The following is a 22,690-nucleotide window of genomic DNA, read 5'->3' on the forward strand; positions in this document are numbered from 1 at the left end:
GAATGTTTGAAGGTGTATGGGACTATAAAAAGTTTGGGAACCACTGCTGTAGAGCAACGGTCACCAACCGATTGTCATCGACTGGTCGATCACCAAACATTTCTGTACAAAAACAACGATAAAGCCTTGTGTTAACATCCAAGCACCGGGAAGTGCACCTAGAACTTTGCATAACTGGCAGGTCCAGAGAGCAAATCAAGTGCACCTATAGACCTACCGCTGGCCAATCAGATAGCTCAGATCGGCATGTCTAAAAAGAAGCCTTGAACGCACAGCAAAGTTGATGCGGTGAGATTTCAAAACATTTAAAACCATGACTGGAGACTCAATGAATACAGCAAAGAGCTGCTGTTTTTATAAGTTAATGTTTAAGATGTGCACTGTGTCGTGGAATAATCAGAATTTGTTGGTAACACATGTAAGATGTTTTATATTCATCATGTGTTTGTAAGTTAATTCTCATCAGAATGGTATTTTTGTATAATACTGTGGCGAGGTTGCAGTTATCTGTTCTATGTCAAGACTAAGTTGCATGGGCCGCAGAGAGGGGAGAGGTCAAAGTGTCATCATGTGTAAACATATCTTTTGCTCCACTGTGTCTGTGTGCCAGTCCCTACTTTTCCCATCGGGGAAAGGAGGATGGCAGTGTCTGGAATCATTCTATCCTCTCCGTGAGCTTGTCCAGGATTGGTTGTATTTAGAGTTGGTTGTATCTAAATGACAATTTGATATATGCCTGTTGATATGGAGGATTGGTTTATGGTTCTGGGGTTTGAGTAAGGAGACAAAGCTGAACAATTTATTATGTCTATGCTGTCTGACTATGTGTGTTTTTGCTATTAAAGGAACTCAGCTGCAATGAAGGGGGGCTCTCAGAGAATTCATGGTTAGACACTGAATTGCCTGAGAGTCACAGGATTGTGATAGAGCTGATATAATTAAAGATGGACTTTGATAACTAACTCTGACTTGTGTGTGGTTTGCGTTCATGATTTGGTAAATAGAGGAAATTTCCACAACTGTCAACACTTTGATAAGCCAGAAAACATGCATTCTCCCTACTTCCAGTCACGCTACAACCAGCACTGCAGCAGCAATGAAGGAGTATAGCAAAGTGTTTCCATAAACTTGCATTGTTATTATTAGCGGCTTTTAATATCGAGGAATATTTCACTTTCTCTGGTCATAGTAGTAACATGATTTGGTGCATGAGGCAGAAATAATGCAGTGTGACTTGAGTTATCCATCAGCAGGAAGACTGTGTCCTGTTTTCTCAGCAGATTGAGAGAGATCGGAGGGACGGTGAGTATGGTGAGGCACTGCTCTCTCCCGCCTCTCAGATAGCCTGCATCGGATCAGTCCAGTAAAATATAAAACAAATTATTATGCTCACTCAGCTGTGCCTCAAGTAGTACAACACATTATCTATTACCAGTGTGATCAACTTTGAAAAATAATTTCAAAATGGTCTGAGAAGAACATTGGCAGGGCAATTCAAACACAGCCAATATGCAATGACAATGTATTGGGCCTATAGCCTACTGCACAAACCTCAAATCTGAGTGGTAGATCTCTGCTTGCTTTTGGACTCAGAAAGCGATATTGACTCAGAAAAGGTTGGTGACCACTGATGTAGTTGGAGTGGAATTCCACAAAGCCTGGTTTCTGCTCAACTCCTTTGGAGTTCATCAGACACTTCCTTCACCATGGAGTTGAGTTTAGTCAGCTATGATTTAGTGAGCTTATAAAGCATGACAACATACTTTGTGATACATTCATGTTTGATTGCTATAGCAATAATCATATTGTAAAAAAATAAATAAATGAAAACTTAGTATCTGTTCAGCCATAAATCAACCAGAAATCAAACATTACTTATCAGACAGGTTCCTCAAAACCAAGAATAGACTGGAGAAATGCACATAAGCCAGTAGATGTCGCCCTTTGCGCCACACAGAGCAGAAAACATCCCTTATTATGCACACAAATGCAGGGTTGGAGCCTAAAATGGCTTAAATACTTGACATACAGTCATTACAATCTGAATCTAGACTACAGTGAGAAGATAATTGTGATGTTATTCTTTACATCTTATCTATGGAATGTACACATACAAAGAGAGGACTCAAAATGCATTTAATTTATCACACAAGTTACAATTCTATGATTACAAAAACAGAAATTTTATCGAGACAAAAAACAAAAAAAATCCTACACAAAGCTTTTTCAAAAAACATGCAGCTGAATAGGTTATCAGACTGACAGAAGAGTGAGTGATATGGTTGTATCGAATAATAATTCCTGGTACATACTAGATTACATGGTAACGGTAACATAGCAACTAATACAGTAGGCTAGATATACAGTACCAATCAAACATTTACACATCTACTCATTTTTATTTTTTACAATGTAGAATAATAGTGAAGAAATCAAAACTATGAAATAACATATGGAATCATGTAGTAAAAAAAGTGTAAAACAAAATAAAAGTAGCCACCCTTTGCACGCTCTTGGCATTCTCTCAACCAGCTTCATGAGGTAGTCGCCTGGAATGCATTTCAATTAACAGGTGTGCCTTGTTAAAAGTTCATTTGTGGAATTTCTTTCCTTCTTAATGCATATGTGCGAATCAGTTGTGTTGTGACAAGTTACGGGAGGTATACAGAATAAAGCCCTATTTGGTAAAAGACCAAGTTCATATTATAGCAAGAACAACTCAAATAGCAAAGAGAAAGTACAGGCCATCATAACTTTTAGACATGAAGGTCAGTCAATACGGAGTGCAGTCGCAAAAACCATCAAGCTCTATGGTTCTCTGGCTCTCATGAGGAACGCCACAGGAAAGGAAGACCCAGAGATACCTCTACTGCAGAGGATAAATTCATTAGTTACCAGCCTCAGAAATTGCAGCCCAAATAAATGCTTCATAGAGTTCAAGTAACAGACATATCTCAAAATCAACTGTTCAGAGACTGTGTGAATCAGGCCTTCATGGTCAAATAGCTACTACTAAAGGACACCAATAAGAAGAAGACTTGCTTGGGCCAAGAAACACTAGCAATGGAATTAGACCGGTGGAAATCGGTTCTTTGGTCTGATGTGTCCCAATTTTAGATTTTTGGTTCCAACCGCCATGTCTTTGTGAGACGCAGAGTAGGTGAACAGATGATCTCCGCATGTGTGGTTCACAACCGTGAAGCATGGAGGTGGTGGTGTGATGGTGCTTTGCTGGTGACTGTCAGTGATTTATTTAGAATTCAAGGCACACTTAACCAGCATGGCTACCACAGCATTCTGCAGCGATACGCCATCCCATTTCATTTGGGCTTAGTGGGACTATAATTTGTTTTTCAACAGGACAATGACCCAACATACCAACAGGCTGTGAAAGGGCAATTTGACCAAGAAGGAGAGTGATGGAGTACTACATCAGATGACCAGGCCTCCACAATCACCTGACCTCAACCCAATTGAGATGATTTGGGATGAGTTAGACCACAGAGTGAAGGAAAAGCAGCCAACAAGTGTTCAGCATATGTGGGAACTCCTTCAAGACTGTTGGAAAAGCACTCCAAGTGAAGCTGATTGAGAGAATAACAAGAGTGTGCAAATCTGTCATCAAGGCAAAGGGTGGCTATTTTGAACAATCTCAAATATATTTTGATTGGTTTAACACTTTTTTGGTTACTACATGATTCCATATGTGTCATTTCATAGTTTTGATGTTGTCACTATTATTCTACAATATAGAAAATAGTAACAATAAAGAAACATTGGAATGAGTAGATGTCAAAACTTTTGACTGGTAATATATATATATATATATAATAATTTCTCATCTCTGCAAGTCATGTTCAGACAATGTCTTCCCATTACTGACAAATGAAAAACCCAAGTTTACTTCAAAAGAATCTAGATTTCATAATGAAAAACATGATAGAAATAGACATGATTGAATCAAATTGAAGAGGGAAAGAAAGCAAGTTGTTTTGAGATTACATTTCAGGGAACCCGGCAACCCTAAATCTAATCACAGTTTATCAAATTACAATTTTCTATATGGCCGGTGTAAATACAACAATTAAGACTTCTCGGACTGAAAATGGGTGTGAAAAACTAACGCCAATCTGCCTCGTCTTCTATCAATATTATGTATAGATAAGCACAGTTGAAGAAATTAAATTCTGGAAATCAGTCTACAAAAATTGGCAATACATCTCTTCCTTACCAAAAAGGCACAAAAACATTTGGATTAGTGAGAAACAATCTAAATGTAAAGACAAAGTAGCAAGAAGAAGAAAAAAAAAACTATCTTCCTCAAGGCCTTCAACTCAAACAACTAAATTCACCCATTCAACCCACACTTCAAAACATGGCAGAAAAAAAGGACAAAAATAAGTCATACTGGGGATCAACAATTTTTTGGATCATTTGGAATTTTTCATTTTTCTTCAATTCAAGGGCTCAGCAGTGACTCAACTCTGAAGTAGTGGAAACATATTGAACAGTGCACAACTCACCAATCATTTCACAGCTAATCTCACCATGTACTGGGCCGTCATTGTACTGGCAGCTCCCCACTGGCGTGTTTCATATAGTGCAGGTGCAACGCTGACTCTTGATCAAACCCTTCACCACATTCAAAACACTCCCATTCCTTATGTCTTTTCTGTTGCTCCGCCACATGTGCTTCCAATGCAGTCTCTTCTTTCCCCTCTTGCTCCTCCTCCTCCTCCTCTTCCTCCTCCACTCCCGATCCAGAGGAATCAGAGTCGTCAGAGGAATCAGATCCAGAAGAGTCTGATGAATCTGATTTAGACGAATCCTCAGCACCAGAATCTTCAGAACGAGACTCAGACTCTTCCGATCCAGATTCCTCCTCACCCACCTTAATATCTTCCTCTTCTTCCTCCTCCTGCTCCTCTTGATGTTCTTGAAGCATATCTATCACCTCCGCCTCTGTGCTACCCATCCCTGTGAACACCAGCCTCTTCATCTCTGTCACCCTTCTCCTCCCAGCAAACAGGTGGTTCCTGGGTCCCAGTGGCGTCTTGCTGGCCCCGACGTAGACCCCTACGTGCTTCTTCCGATGCGTGATGAGGTTGCCCAGCTGGGAGAAGTTCTTCTTGCAGAGCGGGCATTTGTAGGGCTTGGCGCCGGTGTGAGTATTGTAGTGGTAGCGGAGCTCAGCGGGAACGCGGAAAGACTTTTCACAGAGGTCACACTTGTGGCGCCTCAGGTTGTGGCCCTGCAGGTGTTTGTCCAGAGAGAGCTCATCCCTAAAGCCCTTAGCACAGGCCAGGCACCAGAAAGGCTTCTGCTTGTGCAGGTCCATGTGGATTAAATAAGTCTGCAGGGAATTGAAATTTTTTACACACTGATCGCACTTCAGAGTGGAGGGTTCCATCGGCACGGGAGGCCTGTGCACTTTCAAGTGAGTCACCAGAAGAGATGGGCGAGCAAAGACCTTCCCACAGTCCGGGCACTTGTTCTCTGTGGGTTGTTTTTTAACTTCTTTTTCATGCATCTTCTGGTGATTTCTAAACGACTCGAGGTAGGAGTAGACCTTCCCACAGATAGAGCATGCATAGACCTTGTGGGAGCCGCTGAAGACTGGCTTCTCCTCCTCAGACAGCATGGCAACGCGCGGGCGAACTGTGACGATCTCTGATGGTCTGACCTGCCAGGAACTGTCGAAGAAATCTTCATCGTCTTCTTCATCACCTTCCACGTCTACATCACTGTTCTCTTCGTAATCACCGTCATCATTATTTTTCGGCTTTTTCTCAGGTGCTGCCGACTCCACATTGCCATTGCTCCCGTTCTTCTCCAGTGCTCTCTTAATGCCCTGCCTTCGTTCCTCCTCCTCCGCTATCGCCTCCTCCAGAACATGCTTGCGCAGGTGAGTCTTGAAGGCCTCCCAGCGAGTGAACTGCTGTCCACAGTCCTGACACCTCATACTGGCTAGTTTCACTGTGGAGGAGAGAAAGGGAGCATCAATTAGGACAATATAGTACCATGACATGCCTGTAATTTTGTTACACTTTCAACAATTTATTTGAACTTGTTTCAATCCTTTTGTGAAGATATACTATCTCAGATTGAATTGCCAAACTATCAATAGCATCACCTTGGAATTTGGGATGAAGGGGCATATTTTTCACAAGCAAGATGTTTACAACTGACACATTATATAGTGTTTTAAAATGTGCAAATTTCTTGGTTGCTAAAATTCTAATAGTTTGCTTAATTTCAGTTTGTGGCAAAATAAGCAATGTATAGTGTAGAGAATCATTGTAACATATAAACCACTGTGAAATAGCTTTTCAATAACCAAAAATATTGTATTTTCAGCTGTTTGAAGCTGGTACACAAAACCGAAAGTAAAAGACAGAAAAACAAAGCTAAGAACGGGAAGCACACAGAACAGCTCTACCGCCTCTTAGACTTTATTTCAATGAGAATGACAGATCTTTAACTCAGATTTCTATGTGATTTTGGTCAGGTCTCCCAATAAGTTACATATTGCAATTTTAAGTGCACCAGAAAACTCAAACTTACAGTTATGTAGTTCTCGCCACTGCTAGGATCAATACGCTCGATCACACTCCTTGTCACCTCAAAATGTTCTATATTTAGGCTCATTAATAACTGACATGATTGGATACATACTTAATTAGAATACACTGCAAGACTGATCACATAATACAAACACACCACTTACACCCCCAACATATAGAGTGAGCTACAAAAGTATTGGGAGTGTTACACGTTGTTTTGGCTCTCCACTCCAGCACTTCGGATTTTAAATGATACATATAAAATAAAGTAGTGAATGTCGACACCTTTTCAAAATGAGTAGATTTGGCTATTTCAGCCCGTTGCGGACAGGTGTATACAATTGAGCACACAGCCATGCAATCTCCATAGAGAGGACAAACATTGGCAGAAGAATGGCCTTACAGGAGCTCAGTGACTTTCAACGTGGCACCGTCATAGGATGCCACCTTTCCAACAAGTCAGTTTGTCAAATCTCTGTTCTGGTCAACTAAGTGCTGTTATTGTGAAGTGGAAACACCTAGGAGCAACAACGGCTCAGCCGCGAAGTGGTAGGCCACACAAATCACAGAACGGGACCGCCGAGTGCTGAAGCGCATAAAAATCATCTGTCTTCTGTTGAAAAACTCACTACCGAGTTCCAAACTGCCTCTAAAAGCAACGTCAGCACAACTGTTTGCTGGGAGCTTCATGAAATGGGTTTCCATGGCCGAGCAGCCGCACACAAGCCTATGATCACCATATGCAATGCCAAGCGTCAGCTGGAGTGGTGTAAACCTCGCCTCCATTGGACTCTGTAGCAGTGGAAACGAGTTCTCTATTGTGAATAATCACGCTTCACCATCTGGCAGTCAGATCTATGAATCTGGGCTTAGTGGATGCCAGGAGATTGCTACGTGCCCCAGTGCATAGTGCCAACTGTAAAGTTTGGTGGAGGAGGAATAATGGTCTGAGGCTGTTTTTCATGGTTCAGGCTTGGCCCCTTGGTTCCAATGAAAATAAATCTTAACGCTACAGCACACAATGACATTCTAGAGAATTCTGTGTTTCCAACTTTGTGGAAACAGTTTGGGGAAGGCCCTTTCCTGTTTCAGCATGACAATTCCTCTGTGCACAAAGCAAGGTCCATACAGAAATGTTTGTCAAGATCAGTGTGGAAGAACTTCACTGGCCTGCACAGAGCCTTGACCTTAACCCCATCTTACACCTTTGGAATGAATTGGAACGCTGACTGCGAGCCAGGCCTAATCACCCAACATCAGTGCCCGACCTCACTAATGCTCGTGGCTGAATGGAAGCAAGTCCCCGCAGCAATGTTCCAACATCTAGTGGAAAGCCTTCCCAGAAGAGTGGAGGCTGTTATGGCAGCAAAGAGGGAGGGGGGGGGGGGGCAACCCCATATTAATACCCATGGTTTTGGAATGAGATGTTCGACTAGCAGGTGTCCACAAGCATTTCACTACACCGGCAATAACATCTGCTAAATCTGTGTGTATGTGACCAATAAAATTGGATTTGATGTAGTGTTCAATGCCTGAGGTTAAAGTGCAGACCTCTTTAATTTGAGGGTATTTTCATCCATTTCAGGTGAACCGTTTCAAAATTACAGCACTTTTGTACACGGTACCCTAAATAATGAAATATAAGAAATATGAAATAACACATATGAAATAATGTAGTAAACAAAAAAAAGTCTTAACCAAATCAAAATGTTATCCATTTTAGATTCTTCAAAGTCACCACCCTTTGCCTTGATGACAGCTTTGCACACTTGGCATTCCCTCAAACAGCTTCATGAGGTAATCACCTGGAATGCATTTCAATTAACAGGTGTGCCTTATTAAAAGTTAATTTGTGGAATTTCTTTCCTTTTTAATGCTTTTAAGCCAATCAGTTGTGTTGTGACAAGGTAGAAGCGGTATACGGAAGATAGCCCTATTTAGTAAAAGACCAAGTCCATATTATGGCAAGAAAAGCTCGAATAAGCAAAGAGAAACAACAGTCCATAATTACTTTGTCAGTCAAGGCAGAACATTCCAAGAAATTTGAAAGTTTCTTAAAGTGCAGTTGCAAAAACCATCAAGCGCTATGATGAAACTGGTTCTCATGAGGACCGCCACAGGAAAGGAAGACCCAGAGTTACCTCTGCTGCAGAAGATAAATTCATTAGTTACCAGCCTCAGAAATTGCCGCCCAAATAAATGCTTCATAGAGTTCAAGTAACAGACACATCAACAGTTCAGAGGAGACTGTGTGAATCAGGCCTTCATGGTCAAATTGCTGCAAGGAAAACACTACTAAAGGACACCAATAATAAGAAGACACTTGCTTGGACCAAGAAACACGAGAAATAGACAGACTGGTGGAAACCTGTCCTTTGGTCTGATGAGTCCAAATATGAGATTTTTGGTTCCAACCTACGTGTATTTATGAGATGCAGAGTTGGTGAACGGATGATTTCTGCATGTGTAGTTCCCACCATGAAGCATGGAGGTGGTGGTGTGATGGTGCTTTGCTGGTGAGACAGTGATTTATTTAGAATTCAAGGCACACTTAACCAGCAGGACTACCACCTCATTCTGCAAGCCACCCCATCTGGTTTGCGCTTAGTGGGACGGTCATTTGTTTTTCAACAGGACAATGACCCAACACACCTCCAGGCTGTGAAATGACCATTTTACCAAGGAGAGTGATTGAGTGCTACATCAGATGACCGGGTCTCCACGATCACCAGACCTCAACCCAATTGAGATGGTTTGGGATGAGTTGGACCGCAGAGTGAAGGAAAAGCAGCCAACAAGTGCTCAGAATATGTGGGAACTCCTTCGAGACTGCAAAGAGAATGCGAAGTGTGCAAAGCTGTCAAGACAAAGGGTAGCTACTTTGAAGAATCTCAAATATAAAATATTTGGAGTTGTACATGATTCCATGTGTTATTGAAGTTTTTTTCTTCACTAAAATTCTACAATGTAGATTTTTTTTTTTTTTAAGAAAAACCCTTGAATGAGTAGGTGTCCAAACTTTTGACTAGTACTGTAGGTGTATTAAAAAGTGAAACACTTCCACGCAATGACTACATCAAGCTTGCGACTCTACACATTTTTTGGATGCATTTGCTGTTTGCTTTGGTTGTGTTTCAGATAATTCCGTGCCCAATGGAAATGAAATGGTAAATAATGTATCATGTCATTTTGGACTCACTTTTACTGTAAAACAGATTTTTTTCTAAACACTTCTCCATTAATGTGGATTCTACCATGATCACAGATAATCCTGAATGAAACGTGAATAAAGATGAGTGAGAAAGTTGGATGCACAAATATCATGCTCCCCCAAAAATTCTAACCTCCCCTGACACTAATGGTGAGAGGTTAGCATGTCTTGGGGGGTATTTCATTTTTTATTTAACCTTTAACTAGGAAAGTCAGTTAAGAACAAATACGGCCTACCCTTGCCAAACCCGGACGATGCTGGGCCAATTGTGCGCCGCCCTTTGGGACTCCCAATCACAGCCGTGTGATATGCGAGACTAACTTTCTCACTCATTATTCATGATTAATTCAGGATTACCCACACTTAAACTTATGGGAATTGTCAGGTCGCCCAAAAAGTTAGTGCATTCCAAAAATATTCAGACCCCTTCCCCCTTTCCACATTTTGTTACATTACAGCCTTATTCTAAAATGTATTTAATCAAAGTCTATATACACACACACAACCCCATAATGACAAAGCAAAGACAAGTTTTTAGAAGTGTATGCAAATTGATTAAAAATAAACTGAAATACCTTTACATAAGTATTCAGTGTCTTTGCTATGAGACTTGAAATTGAGCTCTGGTGCATTCTGTTTCCATTGATAATCCTTGAGTCCACCTGTGGTAAATTCAATTGATTGGACATAATTTGGAAAGGCACACACACCTGTCTATGTAAGGTCCCACAGTTGACAGTGCATGTCAGAACAAAAAACAGGAAGAGGTCAAAAGGAATGTTTCGTAGAGTGCGGAGACAGGATTGTGTTGAGGCACAGATCAGTGGAAGGGTACAAAAAAATTCTGCAGTATTGAAAGTCCCCAGTAACACATTTCTTAAATGGAAGAAGTTATGAACCACCAAGACTCTTCCAAGAGCTTACCGCCTGGCCAAACTGAGCAATCAGGGGAGAAAGGCCTTGGTAAGGGAAGTGACCAAGAACCCGATGGTCACTCTGACAGAGCTCCAGAGTTCCTCTGTGGAGATGGGAGAACCTTCCAGAAGGTCAACCATCTCTGCAGCCCTTCACCAATCAGGCCTTTATGGTAGAGTGGCTAGATGGAAGCCACGCCTCAGTAAAAGGGTACATGGCAGCCTGCTTGGAGTTTGCCAAAAGGCACCTAAAGGACTCTCAGACCATGAGAAACAAGATTCTGTGGTCTGATGAAACCAAGATTGAACTCCTTGGCCTGAATGCAAAGCTACATGTCTAGAGGAAACCTGGCACCATCCCTACGGTGAAGCATGGTGGTGGCCCAGTCTGAGCACTCAGGACCTCAGACTGGGTCAAAGGTTCACCTTCCAACAGGACAGCGACCCTAAGTACACAGCCAAGACAAAGCAGGAGTGGCTTCGGAACAAGTCTTTGAATGTCCTTGAGTGGCCCAGCCAGAGCCCGATCAAACATCTCTGGAGAGACCTGAAAATATCTGTGCAGCAATGCTCCCCATCTAACCTGACAGAGCTTGAGAAGATCTGCAGAGAAAAATGGGAGAAACTCCCTAAATACAGGTGTGCCAAGCTTGTAGCGTCATACCCAAGAAGCCTTGTGGCTATAATCGCTGTCATAGGTGCTTCAACAAAGTACTGAGTAAAGAGTCTGAATACTTATGTAAACGTGATAGTTTTAAAATATTTTTTTTTATACTTTTGCTAAACTTTCTAAAAACCTGTTTTCGCCTTGTCATTGTGGGGTATTGTGTAGATTAATGAGGGGGGGAAACTATTTAATCAATTTTAGAATAAGCCTAACGTAACAAAATGTGGAAAAAGTAAAGGGGTCTGAACACTATGAATGCACTGTACATATTGCAGCTTTAAGTTTGAAAGCGTTTTATAATCTATATTGTAGTGATGTTTCTCAACCATTTCCGACAAACATGACGCGTCATGACTGGAGCCCACTAGAGTCAAGTTTAAAGGTCCGTTAAAACCAGTAACTCAGTCCACACAATGAAAAACACAGGAAACTTAACTACAGTTTTAACAATTTACTAAAACTCTTCATGTCTGCATTAATAAGACACCAGTAGTAGTTTAAAGGTACAGGGAAAAGGTGACATTGAAATGAGTTATCATAAAGGTCATGACTTCAAAAGATTAGCAATAGTCTAAAAACTTGAACGTTTCATTTAATCCAACAAGGAAAATAACAACTCCTTGAACAAATGCTAAACCAGTTTGTTAAATCAAACTCATTACGATAGATAAACAACACAGGAAAGTAACAACCAACTGTTAGTATTTGGGAACTTTGGTAGTGAAATCCAGGAAAACATAGAATTTTCTAATTATTAAATGATACAATGTTAGTTTGGTAACATTTTGTAAAAGAAAACAGCCAGAAATAGGTACTAATAATACTATAAACATCCATCTTATATAGACAGGTTAATGCCAGAACTGGAGTAATTTCTCAGAAGAAAGTCAAGTGCATGTTACTGAAAGTGGGTGACTCACGTTCTCTCTCCCCTTGCATACTAAGTCAAGCAAAACAAACTTAAATTAGTGCCTACCTTGACAAACAAATCACTGTACTTTACAGGATGTAATCATTTCTCGGCATAGAGAAACAGAACCATTTTCTAAATGAAACCGCAGTTAGTGAACTTTCTCTATAACTACACATTTCTACACCAAGAGGACACATTTCAAATCAGTGGAACTGATAAAAGGAGTTTTTCTATGTACAGGTCCAGTGTGAAATAAAGCCTGAGAAAGATAAAATGACGGTGTCAAGAGCTAAAAGAAGCACTTAGTGGATATATTTGCAATAATGTTAACAGCATTCTATAGATATAATTAGAATAGTAAAATGTAGCAAGTCTCTTGGACACTTAGTCCTTGAAAATACCCTGGAGAAAAAAATGTCCACCTTGGAAATTGAACTGAAGTATAAGGAGGTACATAAGTGCATGAAAAAGTCCAATTCCACTTCTAATATCTCCTGACTTGTATTAGTTCCATCGTTAATCTAATACGCTCCACGAGCATGTTCAATGTAGTGCTGGTGCAACTCCAACTCTCGACTGAAACGCATTCCACATTCAATGCAAGTAAGGCCATCGGTGTCTCTTGAGGAGACAGCAGTGTAGGGATCTCTCTGCACTTTGTCATCACCCATACATTCCTGGTGATGGTCAATGAGGTCCCGAATCTCACTGAAGGTCCGGGGACAAAGGGAGCAACGGTAGGAGCCATCACTGTCGTGTTGAGCCTCGTGTTTATGCAGAGCACCTGGAGATAGAAACGCTTTTCCACAGTGCTGGCACTTGTGGCTATTCTGTGGCCGGGAGGGACGTGTAGGTAGTGGCTTGAGGGATGACTTCGCCTTCAAATCAGGCAGAGGGACATTGAGTTTAGCGGGCCCTGTGCTTACAGAAGCACTGAGTCTGTAACGAAGCTCTGTTGGTAGTCGTCGGCGGACCTCGTCGTGCCAGGCCAGGTGCTGTTGCAACTGAGTCTCAGTCCAATATCCACGGCAGCACAGGGCGCAAGAGTGAGGTCGGCTCTTTGCCAAGTCCTTGTGGGTTCCTAGTTGCTCTTCAGTTGGGAAAGCTTTGCCACACTTGTCACACTTGAAGAGGTATTTGATTGTCTGCTCATAGAGGCGGGTTGGTGGTGAGGGTTCCTCTTCCACTACTTCTGCCATTCCTGGATTAACTTCCTGTTTGAGCACTCCACAGATCTTCTTGTGATTATAGAGTGCCCCAGAAGAACTGTATCTCTTCCCACAGTCAACGCAAGGGATGGATTTTAAACCTGGTCGACCTTTCTTCCTCCTTCTGCCAACAGCATTCTTATTCTTTGTAACAAAGTGTTCAGTTATGACAACAGTGCCTTTGTTTTCTGTAACTAAGTTCTTACTCTCATTAATCAGTTCATTTCCCTTGGTAGAGTCCCCGCTCTCAGCCAAAGTGCCCTTGCTCTTAACCTTCTTGCCCTGGGAGTGGGCCTGCCATTTGTGGGCACGCAAGCCTCGAACCTTCAAGAAGCTCATATCACAATGAGGACACTGGTGAAGATTTGATTTAAGCTTTGGCTTCTTTAATGGAATGACTTCAGACTTGCTGTGTGATGTGGCAGGCTGCTCCGGGACCTCTTCAATGGACATGGTCATGGACTGGTCCCCCTGAAGATCTGCAGACTCAATGGGTTTGTTATGCTCACTTTCATAGTGAGCTGCTAAAAGTGAGCCCTTGATGAAAGTTGTGTTACATTCTGGACATGCAAATTCAGCGTGTGAGGGTTTGCGGTTGCCTTCCATGCTTGTGTCCGCTGCAGGCTCTGGTTCGGCTTTGGTCTGACATGGCGGATAATACAACTGGTGCCGGCGGAGAACACACAGGTAAAAGAAGCCCTTACCACACTTGTTGCACTGAAAAGGTCCCTCGTCCACTGACTTTTGCCCAACAGAACTTATATTGTCATCTTTTATCAGTGAACCAGCAAACTTCTTATCTGTGTGCCATCGTCTGTGAGTGCCAAGGGCTGCATTGGAGATAAAACGTCTTCCGCATTCTGGACAACAGAATTGGCCTTTAGTTGTTTGCTCTACCTTTTTGGGTTGCTTGGGTTCTTCAGGGATTGCGGCCACTTGAAATTTCAGCTTCGGTTTTACTTTAGACTTGTGACCCAGAACATGAATCCTTTTATGGAAATTCAGTGCTCCTACAACAGCAAAGCTTCTCTCACACTCTTTACATTTGTATTTCAGATCAGTTGTGTTGATTGTGGCAGCTTTCTTCAAGGTTAGGGACTCATTGGTCTCCTTTTGTTCACCACGTTCCTTCTCAGTAACAGATTTAGTAATTTTCTCAGTGCCCAAGTTGTTTGACAGAGTTGTTTCCACAAGGTCTTTGACAATGCACTTTGTCACCTTCTCTATCCCTCCTTTCGCTTTGACATCCAAGCCTGCAACTGCCCTTGGCTTGCCACATTCTTTTCGATGATACTGCAATGACAGTAAATTGTTGAAAAGAGAAGGGCAGGAGGGACAATTGAGCTTCTTCACTTTAGGAGCTGTGTCATGTTGGACAATATCCTCCTTGTGGCTTTTAATGACAGTCTTTTTCTTGCCACACTGTTTTTGGTGAGTGTGCAATGAAGATTTGTTGCTGAAATGGGAAAGGCATGTTGAACACTTCAGCCCCTCTAGCTCAAGAGCAGATTTAGGCGATGAGGCAGAGTAGTCGGTTTCATAACCATGGCTCTTCATGTGGAATTTAAGTGCCTTGGCTCGTGAAAACAGTTTTCCACAATCAGGGCAGCTGTATGCGTTCTTCTTCACTTGTTCTACCTGATGTTGAAAAGACTTGATAGGAGGCGGGAGGATTTGAGCATTATGTACAACCTGGTGCCTGAGGAGGCTTGAGAACATGCGAAAAGACTTGCTACAAAGCTCACATCTATGATTCCCATTCTCGTGCTTCCTCATATGAGATTTCATAATGCCTTGGTGACGAAATGTCTTTCTGCATACAGGGCAAGCAACTTTACCACGAACATGTGGAGGGCCATTGACAGAATGTGAAGACACTGTTGGCTCATTCTTCTCCTTCAAATGTGCACACGGAGCTTGATTCTGCTTGTGGTGAGCGTAAGCACCCAATGACCAAAAGCCCTTCCCACATCGCTCGCAATAAACCGTTGGGCCTAATAAAGTCTTCTTTGGATTAAACACTTCAGTTTTAGTGTCTGATACTTCATCTTGGGTGGGGGTTGGAGCGTGGCAGCTTTTGCGGTGGTTGTACAAACCACTGGCATTAGAGTAAGTCTTCTCACAATCTGGACATGGATGAGCTTTGCTTTTTGGATGCTGTTGCTGATGAGAGTGTAGTGCAGACATGCGTGAGAAACACTTTCCACACACCTCACATTTGAAGCTATTCTTCTGTAGTCCGGCAAGCTGGTACAATACACTCTTGTGGGGTTTTCGGCCATCGTGTTTTCGCATGTGATTGTGGTACGTTTTCCGATGTGTAGTGTCAAACCCACAAAAGTCGCACTTGAAAAGATCCTTTTCAGGATTCCATCGTTTTTTGCCATCTACTCTGTGCCACAGTTTGTGAGAGCGCAAAGATGCAGCACTGGTAAACCAGCGGTAACACTCAGGACAGTTAAATCTTTTAGGTGGGTCTAGTCCCTGAACCTTCTCTGTTTGAGTTCCTTCGCCGACAAATGGCGGAAAGTCAATTTGTACAATTTTCAGATCAATCTCTGGTTTAGACTTAAGTGTACTAGAAATGTACTCCGTTGGACACAACACAGCATCCATCTCCTCTTTTCCCTCCTGGTCTGATTCACACAGTAATTCAAGATCAGGGTTGAGTTCTTGTTGTGACTCTTCTTCATCCCTTACAGAGCCATCTGAGGCACTTATACTGATCACCTCTACATTGACATCATCAGTTCCATCAGCCTCTGCATCCCCATCAGTTTCATAGAAACAGGGGTCTCTCTCGGTCACAGGGGTCTGAAGGGTGTCCTGTGGGTAGACAATGGCCCCTAAAGCAAATGTTTCAGTTTCTGTCTTGTTATCCAGTAATAGCTTATGTTGAGGTAGTGGGGATGTTTGTGGCTGGAATTCTTTCTCAGTCTGTCCAAAAACATCATTATGGCAAAGCCGATGGGACTGGAGAGCCGAGGCCCTGGAAAATCGGAGCCCACACTCCTGACACTCAAACGCTTTCTTCTGGAGCTGGCAAACCTGATGAAGGAAAGATTTTGCTGGAGTCTCTTGAGTATGAGCCAAACGCTGGTGCTTGTAGTAGAATGTGAGCGTTGTGAAGACCTTGTCACACTCCTCACATGGAAACCTTTTGCCACCACTACCACCTCGTTTCATATGATAACGTTGATGGCAGAGCATGCCGGCGTAAGTACTGAAGGTCTTCTCACACTCACTGCAGTCAAATTTGTTGGGTTTTCTCTTAAGCTTTTCAGGAGAACATTTTTCATTGTGGCTAAATCGTTGGTGTGTTTTCAGGCCAGACTGGGCGCGAAATGTTTTGCCACATGAACACCCAAACAGATTTTCCTGTGCCTCATCTACCTGTTCAGAAGCTTTGTTGCTGTCCTCTGTTGCAAAGGCAGGCTCCTCTGCGGGTGGTTGCTTCTCTGCATCCCTTTTGCGGGACTTTGGGATTAGTTTGACCTCATGACAACGGCGGTGAGCATCAAGAGCTGATGAACGGGAGTAACAGCGACCACAAGTTTGACACTCAAAGGACTTCTTTTTCAGGTGTGCCAGCTCATGGAAAACTGATTTGGAAGCTTGCTTGTGTGAGCGTGTATGACTGATGAAAGAGCCCATCGAAGTATAGGATTTCCCACAGTCTTCACATTCATAGACATACTGCTTAGCCACCCCCATGCTCTGATCAGGAGTTGACTGGGGCCCAACTGTTGACTGGGCCACAGGAGTTGATTGCAAAACAGGAGTTGACTGCTTGAGGGCTTCATTACGGTGTTTGACCTGGTGTGAGTAAAAACCCCTTGAGTCTGCAAATTTGCGCCCACAAAGAGCGCAACATAGTGTCCGTTGGCCCCCACTCTCTGAAACAAGCAAGCCATCCAAATGGGAGTCAGAGTCCAGGCAGACTATTGGGCCATCATGGGTGTGCTCATGTTGATGCTCCTGGTAAGCCGCCTCCTCCCCAAAGACTTCTTCACAATCCAGACAGCGGAAAAGCCCATCCCCTAAAAATAGAAAGGGGAAAATGGGAGGTCAGGGCGACTCCTGTTGCCAAAGAAAAGAGAAAAGAAAACCAAACAATAACACAAATGAATATTTATGTCAGATAATGAGTAAGTGCCCCCATGTACATTTAGGGCATGCACAATTAGTGTATAATTGTGTAAGCAACGAATATGGATGAAGACAGTCATGAAAATTAAAATAATCGTCATAACTGTTTAATTATTTTGGTGTAGAAAGAACAGCTGACTGAAGACAGGACAGCTGGGCATTTATGCTGTCCATTTCAATGGTAACATGGACTAGTTACAATGTCATGAAACTTTGTTGCTCCTTGCAGAATAAGTAAGGTGTTGAAGCAATCAAGTCTTGGGTTGCCTAGGCAACGCCCCCTTCCTGCAGCAGCACAGCTCAGGATTGGAGGAGAGGAGAAAATGTCTTAAAAAAGTTTAAACGATTATAAAGGTGCCATCATCCAAAATTCCATTACTGTCAAAAAGAAACAAGACGTAAGCATATTTTATTACAATGACACATATTATCATCAAGATACATTTTTTGCAATGGATACAACTTGTTTGGATAGATGTATATTTTGACAGAAATACAATTTACTTGACAATTATGAACATCTTTGCTAAAGTGCATATCACCCTAACGATGGTGAGTCAACTCATTGTGGATAATATACTTTTGAAATGTAATTGTTATAAAAAGACAATGGGTGAAGCAGCCTAATTTAAAAAGGATTTCAAACTAACTTCTGTATTGGGAAAGTTTTATTTAACCTAAATGTTTATCACGGTTTTCAGATCAGTCAAGTTATCCTATTCACTACTGACCTGTGGACAGAGAAAGAATTGGGATCGTATGATTTCCCTTGAGGTGAATGGAGCCAAATGTACGTCTACTCTATAGAGACCCCATAAAGTTACCTATATCAAACATTTCATCATGTCTCAAATAGGAGAATCTCACCCAAAGATATTGAATAAAATGATCAAAGATTCACCTATTCAGCTCCTGAGAAAATAAACTCAGACCTTCTGTTTTGCTTATATGATAAATAGCCTATGACAGAGACCTTCAAGAGGTATTACTCTAAAACAGTAAACATGTTGTCCCCCATGAATGATGAAGCACTTGGGCCAATTGGTGACAATTCAAGCTCAACAGGACAAGATATATGCTTGTTCAACATTTGGAATTTCAGCTGATTACTATAGTGCCCCCCTTGGGCCAATCATTGTAATTGTGTAGATGTCAGGTCTTCGGCAAGATGCATCATTCACCCAAGTTACCACAACATCGTGTGTGACTAACATACGTACAAAGGGAGACATATCCATAGTCCCCCCCCTCCAATTGAGAGGTGGGTAGATGAAGCTCAATATGGCGACCTGAGTATGGGTGAGCGGGTGTGCCGAAAGTAGTGGGCGTGTGGAAAGGAGTGGGTGTGTCGAAAACGCTCTGCTATACTGCCCTACCAAGCAAAAAGGCAGTAACTGCTCATAGCGTGGAACTGAGAGAAAAGGCTTTTCTTTACCTTGGTTTCACAGTAACTTTATACAGTTACTGCTAACATGACCCCCATTTTCTCCAAAACACAATAGAGGCAGGATACTTGTCCACATGATTAAGCATGTTCTTAACATAGCAAAACTGACATTTTTTCAACCAAATGAGAAGTCACTGCCTTTTTGCTTGGTAGGGCAGTAAAGGTTAGAAGTTTTGATTGAGCGGTGTTTATTCCCTTACATTTCTTACCACGCAACTACTGTACATTGATTGAGCTACCATACCGTGAGTACTTCTGTTTTGAAGACAGAGGATTAGTATGAGTCTAATTTCGCTGTTTTACACAAATTGTACAGTTTCAGTTCTAAAACTGACAATTGTCTATTTTTTATTAAAAAGCACTGATGACGGGTGTACCGTTTCTTCATGCGTTGTATGCGTGTGCTTACTGTGACTGTCACCCTGATACTAGGAAGCTACTTCCCACGCCCTTGCAAGACAGTCGTGCTTATCAAACAGGAGCGAAAGGCACTGTCGCTGCCATTCATGCCCTCCCCATTGAGTATACTGTATGTGCATGCATCATGGTGACATCTAGATGGTTATCAATATTAGTTATTTATTATGGGGGGCACGTTAGCTACCCATGGCGACAGGACCATGATGTTCAGTAGGATTCTTCCTGAGTAACACGGTCAGGTATCAGGTCGGCAGCGATGTCTATACACCACAGGTGCACTGGTCTCCGGCTTATCGACTCGTCCTGTAGCCCAATCAGCAACGAAAAACGGTCTTGAGTTGCAACATACAGTATCTTCCCAATTAGCTGATTCACATTCCATACACCCACACTCCGGTCGCCATTTTAGCAACATCTACCCAATATTTAATCGTGGGGGACAATTAGATGGCTCTGGCCTACGTGGAAGTTCCAAAATCATTGAGGATGTGATCACGCTAGTCCAGGGGCGTAATCATTAGACAAACGTTTCATTTAGCTACTAAAACGAGACTGGACAAATTGAGTTAGGTACCCGTTTCGTTCGCTTCCACTTAAGGAACGTTTTGCGTAATAAATATGTCCCAGTATTATTTATCACAATATGACAGCCTATTTGATTTCACTTAACATTGAAGAAACCGTAAGATCAAAGAGTAGACGTTTAACTATAACGGTACTAATGCAATTCCGACGATCAACTATTTACCCTTGCTAGCTAGCAACCTAAACAACGTTACTGACTACACGCACAGCTTCCTAGTCACCACTAGTTAAGTTAGCTAATTTTCTAGTTAAAAATGTGAACAAGATAAAATGGCTCAAATTGATTTATCTTGAAAATGGCTACCGAACAAAAACCTTAGCTAGGATATGATCATGTTAGAATAGTTAGCTAACGCTAATTAGCTAACTAGCAAACTTGGATTTGAGCATGTTGTAGCATTAGTTAACGTTAGCTGTGTTTATATAATTGTGAAAGGATGGGGTCCCTTACCATCGGTACTGTCATCTTTGGCAGGCTTGTTGGCGCTGTTTTCGGTCTTGGTTAAATTTTCACTGACATCTTCCGACTCCTGTTCATCTCCTCCCTCGTCTTTGATCGTTACAGCGGAGACATCCTCCATAGCTAACACTCAGCGTGGTGCTTGATTTGCTGTTATTAGGCCACTGCAACTTGGATCTTCGTTCTTAGTGTTTACTGCTTCTATTACTTAAATTCCCCTGAGTTTTCTCGGAGGGGGGTCTCATCTAATGCATGCAAAAATAAAACTCCTTTCACCGAGTGAACAATGACATAGGAGGCCTAGAATGTTGTTCGGAGCGCCTCTTACTCTTCTCCTCCGCACTGTTGTTGCAGTGGTTCCGTCCTAGGAAATTACGACAAATGACAACTTCCTTGCCACAGATCTGTCGCGAGAACATCAGCGTACCATGCCGCGTTCAAAACAACTGGGAACTCGGAAGTGGAACATTTCTAATTTTCGACTTCAGTGCGTTCAATAACACAAATGGGAACTCTGAAAAAACGAGCTCCGGGGAAAATCGTTTTGAACGGTCATCCAACACGAAACTACAAATCGGGAACTCGGGCCTCTTTCTATTTTTTTATATATTTTTTTATTAACAAATCAATACAGAGAGTACATGAGGGAACACAGGTATATATATATTATATACCATGGACAATTGAGCTAGGGGGTACAATATCACGTTATACAAAGACCTTAAAGGACATACATGTACATACTTATAATTCTAACAGCTTTTTTGTTAGTAGAGTATTTAATTGTCTTAAAATACAGTTCACCTTCTTTTTGTAGGGTAAGAAAATGTGTTTTTTTGTTTGCAAATTTACATTTGTGAATATGAAATTTGGCCAAAAGAATAATGTAATTACGTAAAAAATGTTTCAGCTTATTCCTATGGTTGGTAAAGAATCCAAGCAGTACATCTCTCCACAATAGTGTAAGATCTTCATAAAAGTGTTCAATTATAAATCTACTGATGTCTTGCCACAGTTTTCTTACATGAATACAATGCCAAAAAAGATGCAACACTGTTTCTGGGTGGTCATTACAAAAGGAGCATTTTGAGTTGTCATTTTCCTTAAACATCTTCATATAGTGGTTGGCAGGATAATATTTATGAATAATTTTAAAGGAAACTTACTTAATTTTGTTAACAAGTAGGTATGTGTGTGGCAACATCCAAACTTTTTCCAACAGATATTATCAATAAATCCATTCCAATAAGGCATGACATAAGGTTCGTATCGCTCTGTTGTTGAATGGACCAAAAGAGAAACAAATCTTTCCTACTGATGAGTCAACAGGGTTAATAGAAGGTAGGTTCTGAAGGTCAGTTCTTGACACGTTCCTGAATAACAGAGCAACACCCGAGGGAATGGCGTCTAAAACAATTGCAAAATCTTTAGGTGTTACAGGGACCTTGTAAAGTGATAAGAATTCCTTATAACTGAGTAAAAGACCCTCTGCATTTACCAGTTGGCTCACCAATAGGATATTATTTCGGAACCAATATTCTAAAAACAAATAAGTATTTTTATACAATATATCCCGATTATTCCATATATAATATCTGTGTGGAGAAAAATTGTGTTTATAAATTAAGGACCATGACAAGAAAACCTGCCGATGAAAAGCAGAAAGTTTCACTGGAACTTTGTCAATATTATAATTGCAAAACAAAATTAAGTTAAGGCCACCAAAAGTAGAGAAGACATGATGAGGAATAAAATTCCAGATAGAAGTGGGTCTTCTTAGGAATTGTTTAATCCAATTGATCTTAAAAGTATTATTTAAGGTAGTAAAGTCCAGAAAATTCAGCCCACCATTCTCATAAGTGTTCATTACAACAGTTTTCCTAATGTAATGGGTATGGTTTCTCCACAGAAAGTTGAAAAGCATCTGTTCTATTTCCTTGCTTATTTTACTGTCAAGATATAAAGATAGAGCGCCATATGTTAGTCTAGAGATACCTTCAGCCTTGGTTATTAGGACTCTACCTTTGAAAGATAGGTCCCTCTGTAGCCATTGATTTAGCTTCTTGTGAGGTTTTTTAATAAGAGGGTTAACATTTAGTAAGCCTCTAGACTTTTGATCCTTTGTAATGGTTATGCCTAAATATGTAAGTTCT

The 22,690-nt window shown here is 41.6% G+C and overlaps 1 protein-coding gene across 3 annotated transcripts; it reads right to left on the reverse strand.

The window, feature by feature from the left end:
- Window positions 1-2,121: 2,121 nt before the first annotated feature.
- si:ch211-261d7.6 (uncharacterized) lies at window positions 2,122-20,981 on the reverse strand. Of its 3 annotated transcripts, none has more exons than XM_021591698.3 (2): window positions 20,529-20,919; window positions 2,122-5,976 (listed from the first exon to the last, which is right to left on the reverse strand). In XM_021591698.3, exons 1-2 carry the CDS (start codon window positions 20,656-20,658, stop codon window positions 4,562-4,564), a joined length of 1,545 nt encoding a protein of 514 aa, XP_021447373.3. In that variant the 5' UTR covers window positions 20,659-20,919; the 3' UTR covers window positions 2,122-4,561. The 3 variants fall into 3 exon arrangements, with proteins under 3 accessions (XP_021447373.3, XP_021447357.3, XP_021447364.3); XM_021591682.3 differs by lacking the exon at window positions 2,122-5,976 and adding an exon at window positions 11,792-17,516 and having other exon boundaries at window positions 20,529-20,981; XM_021591689.3 differs by lacking the exon at window positions 2,122-5,976 and adding an exon at window positions 11,792-17,556 and having other exon boundaries at window positions 20,529-20,920.
- Between the last annotated feature and the right edge of the window lie 1,709 nt (window positions 20,982-22,690).

Source organism: Oncorhynchus mykiss, chromosome 3, assembly GCF_057628025.1.
Source record: "Oncorhynchus mykiss isolate SJ-2025 chromosome 3, ASM5762802v1, whole genome shotgun sequence".
NCBI classification, from domain to species: domain Eukaryota; kingdom Metazoa; phylum Chordata; class Actinopteri; order Salmoniformes; family Salmonidae; genus Oncorhynchus; species Oncorhynchus mykiss.

Coding starts and splice junctions, on each gene's coding strand:
- si:ch211-261d7.6 (XM_021591682.3), bottom strand. CDS start 20,658: ATGGAGGATGTCTCCGCTGTAACGATCAAAGACGAGGGAGGAGATGAA. Junction 17,517..20,528: donor CAAAGATGACAGTACCGATG/GTAAGGGACCCC, acceptor TTCTATTTTTAG/GGGATGGGCTTTTCCGCTGT.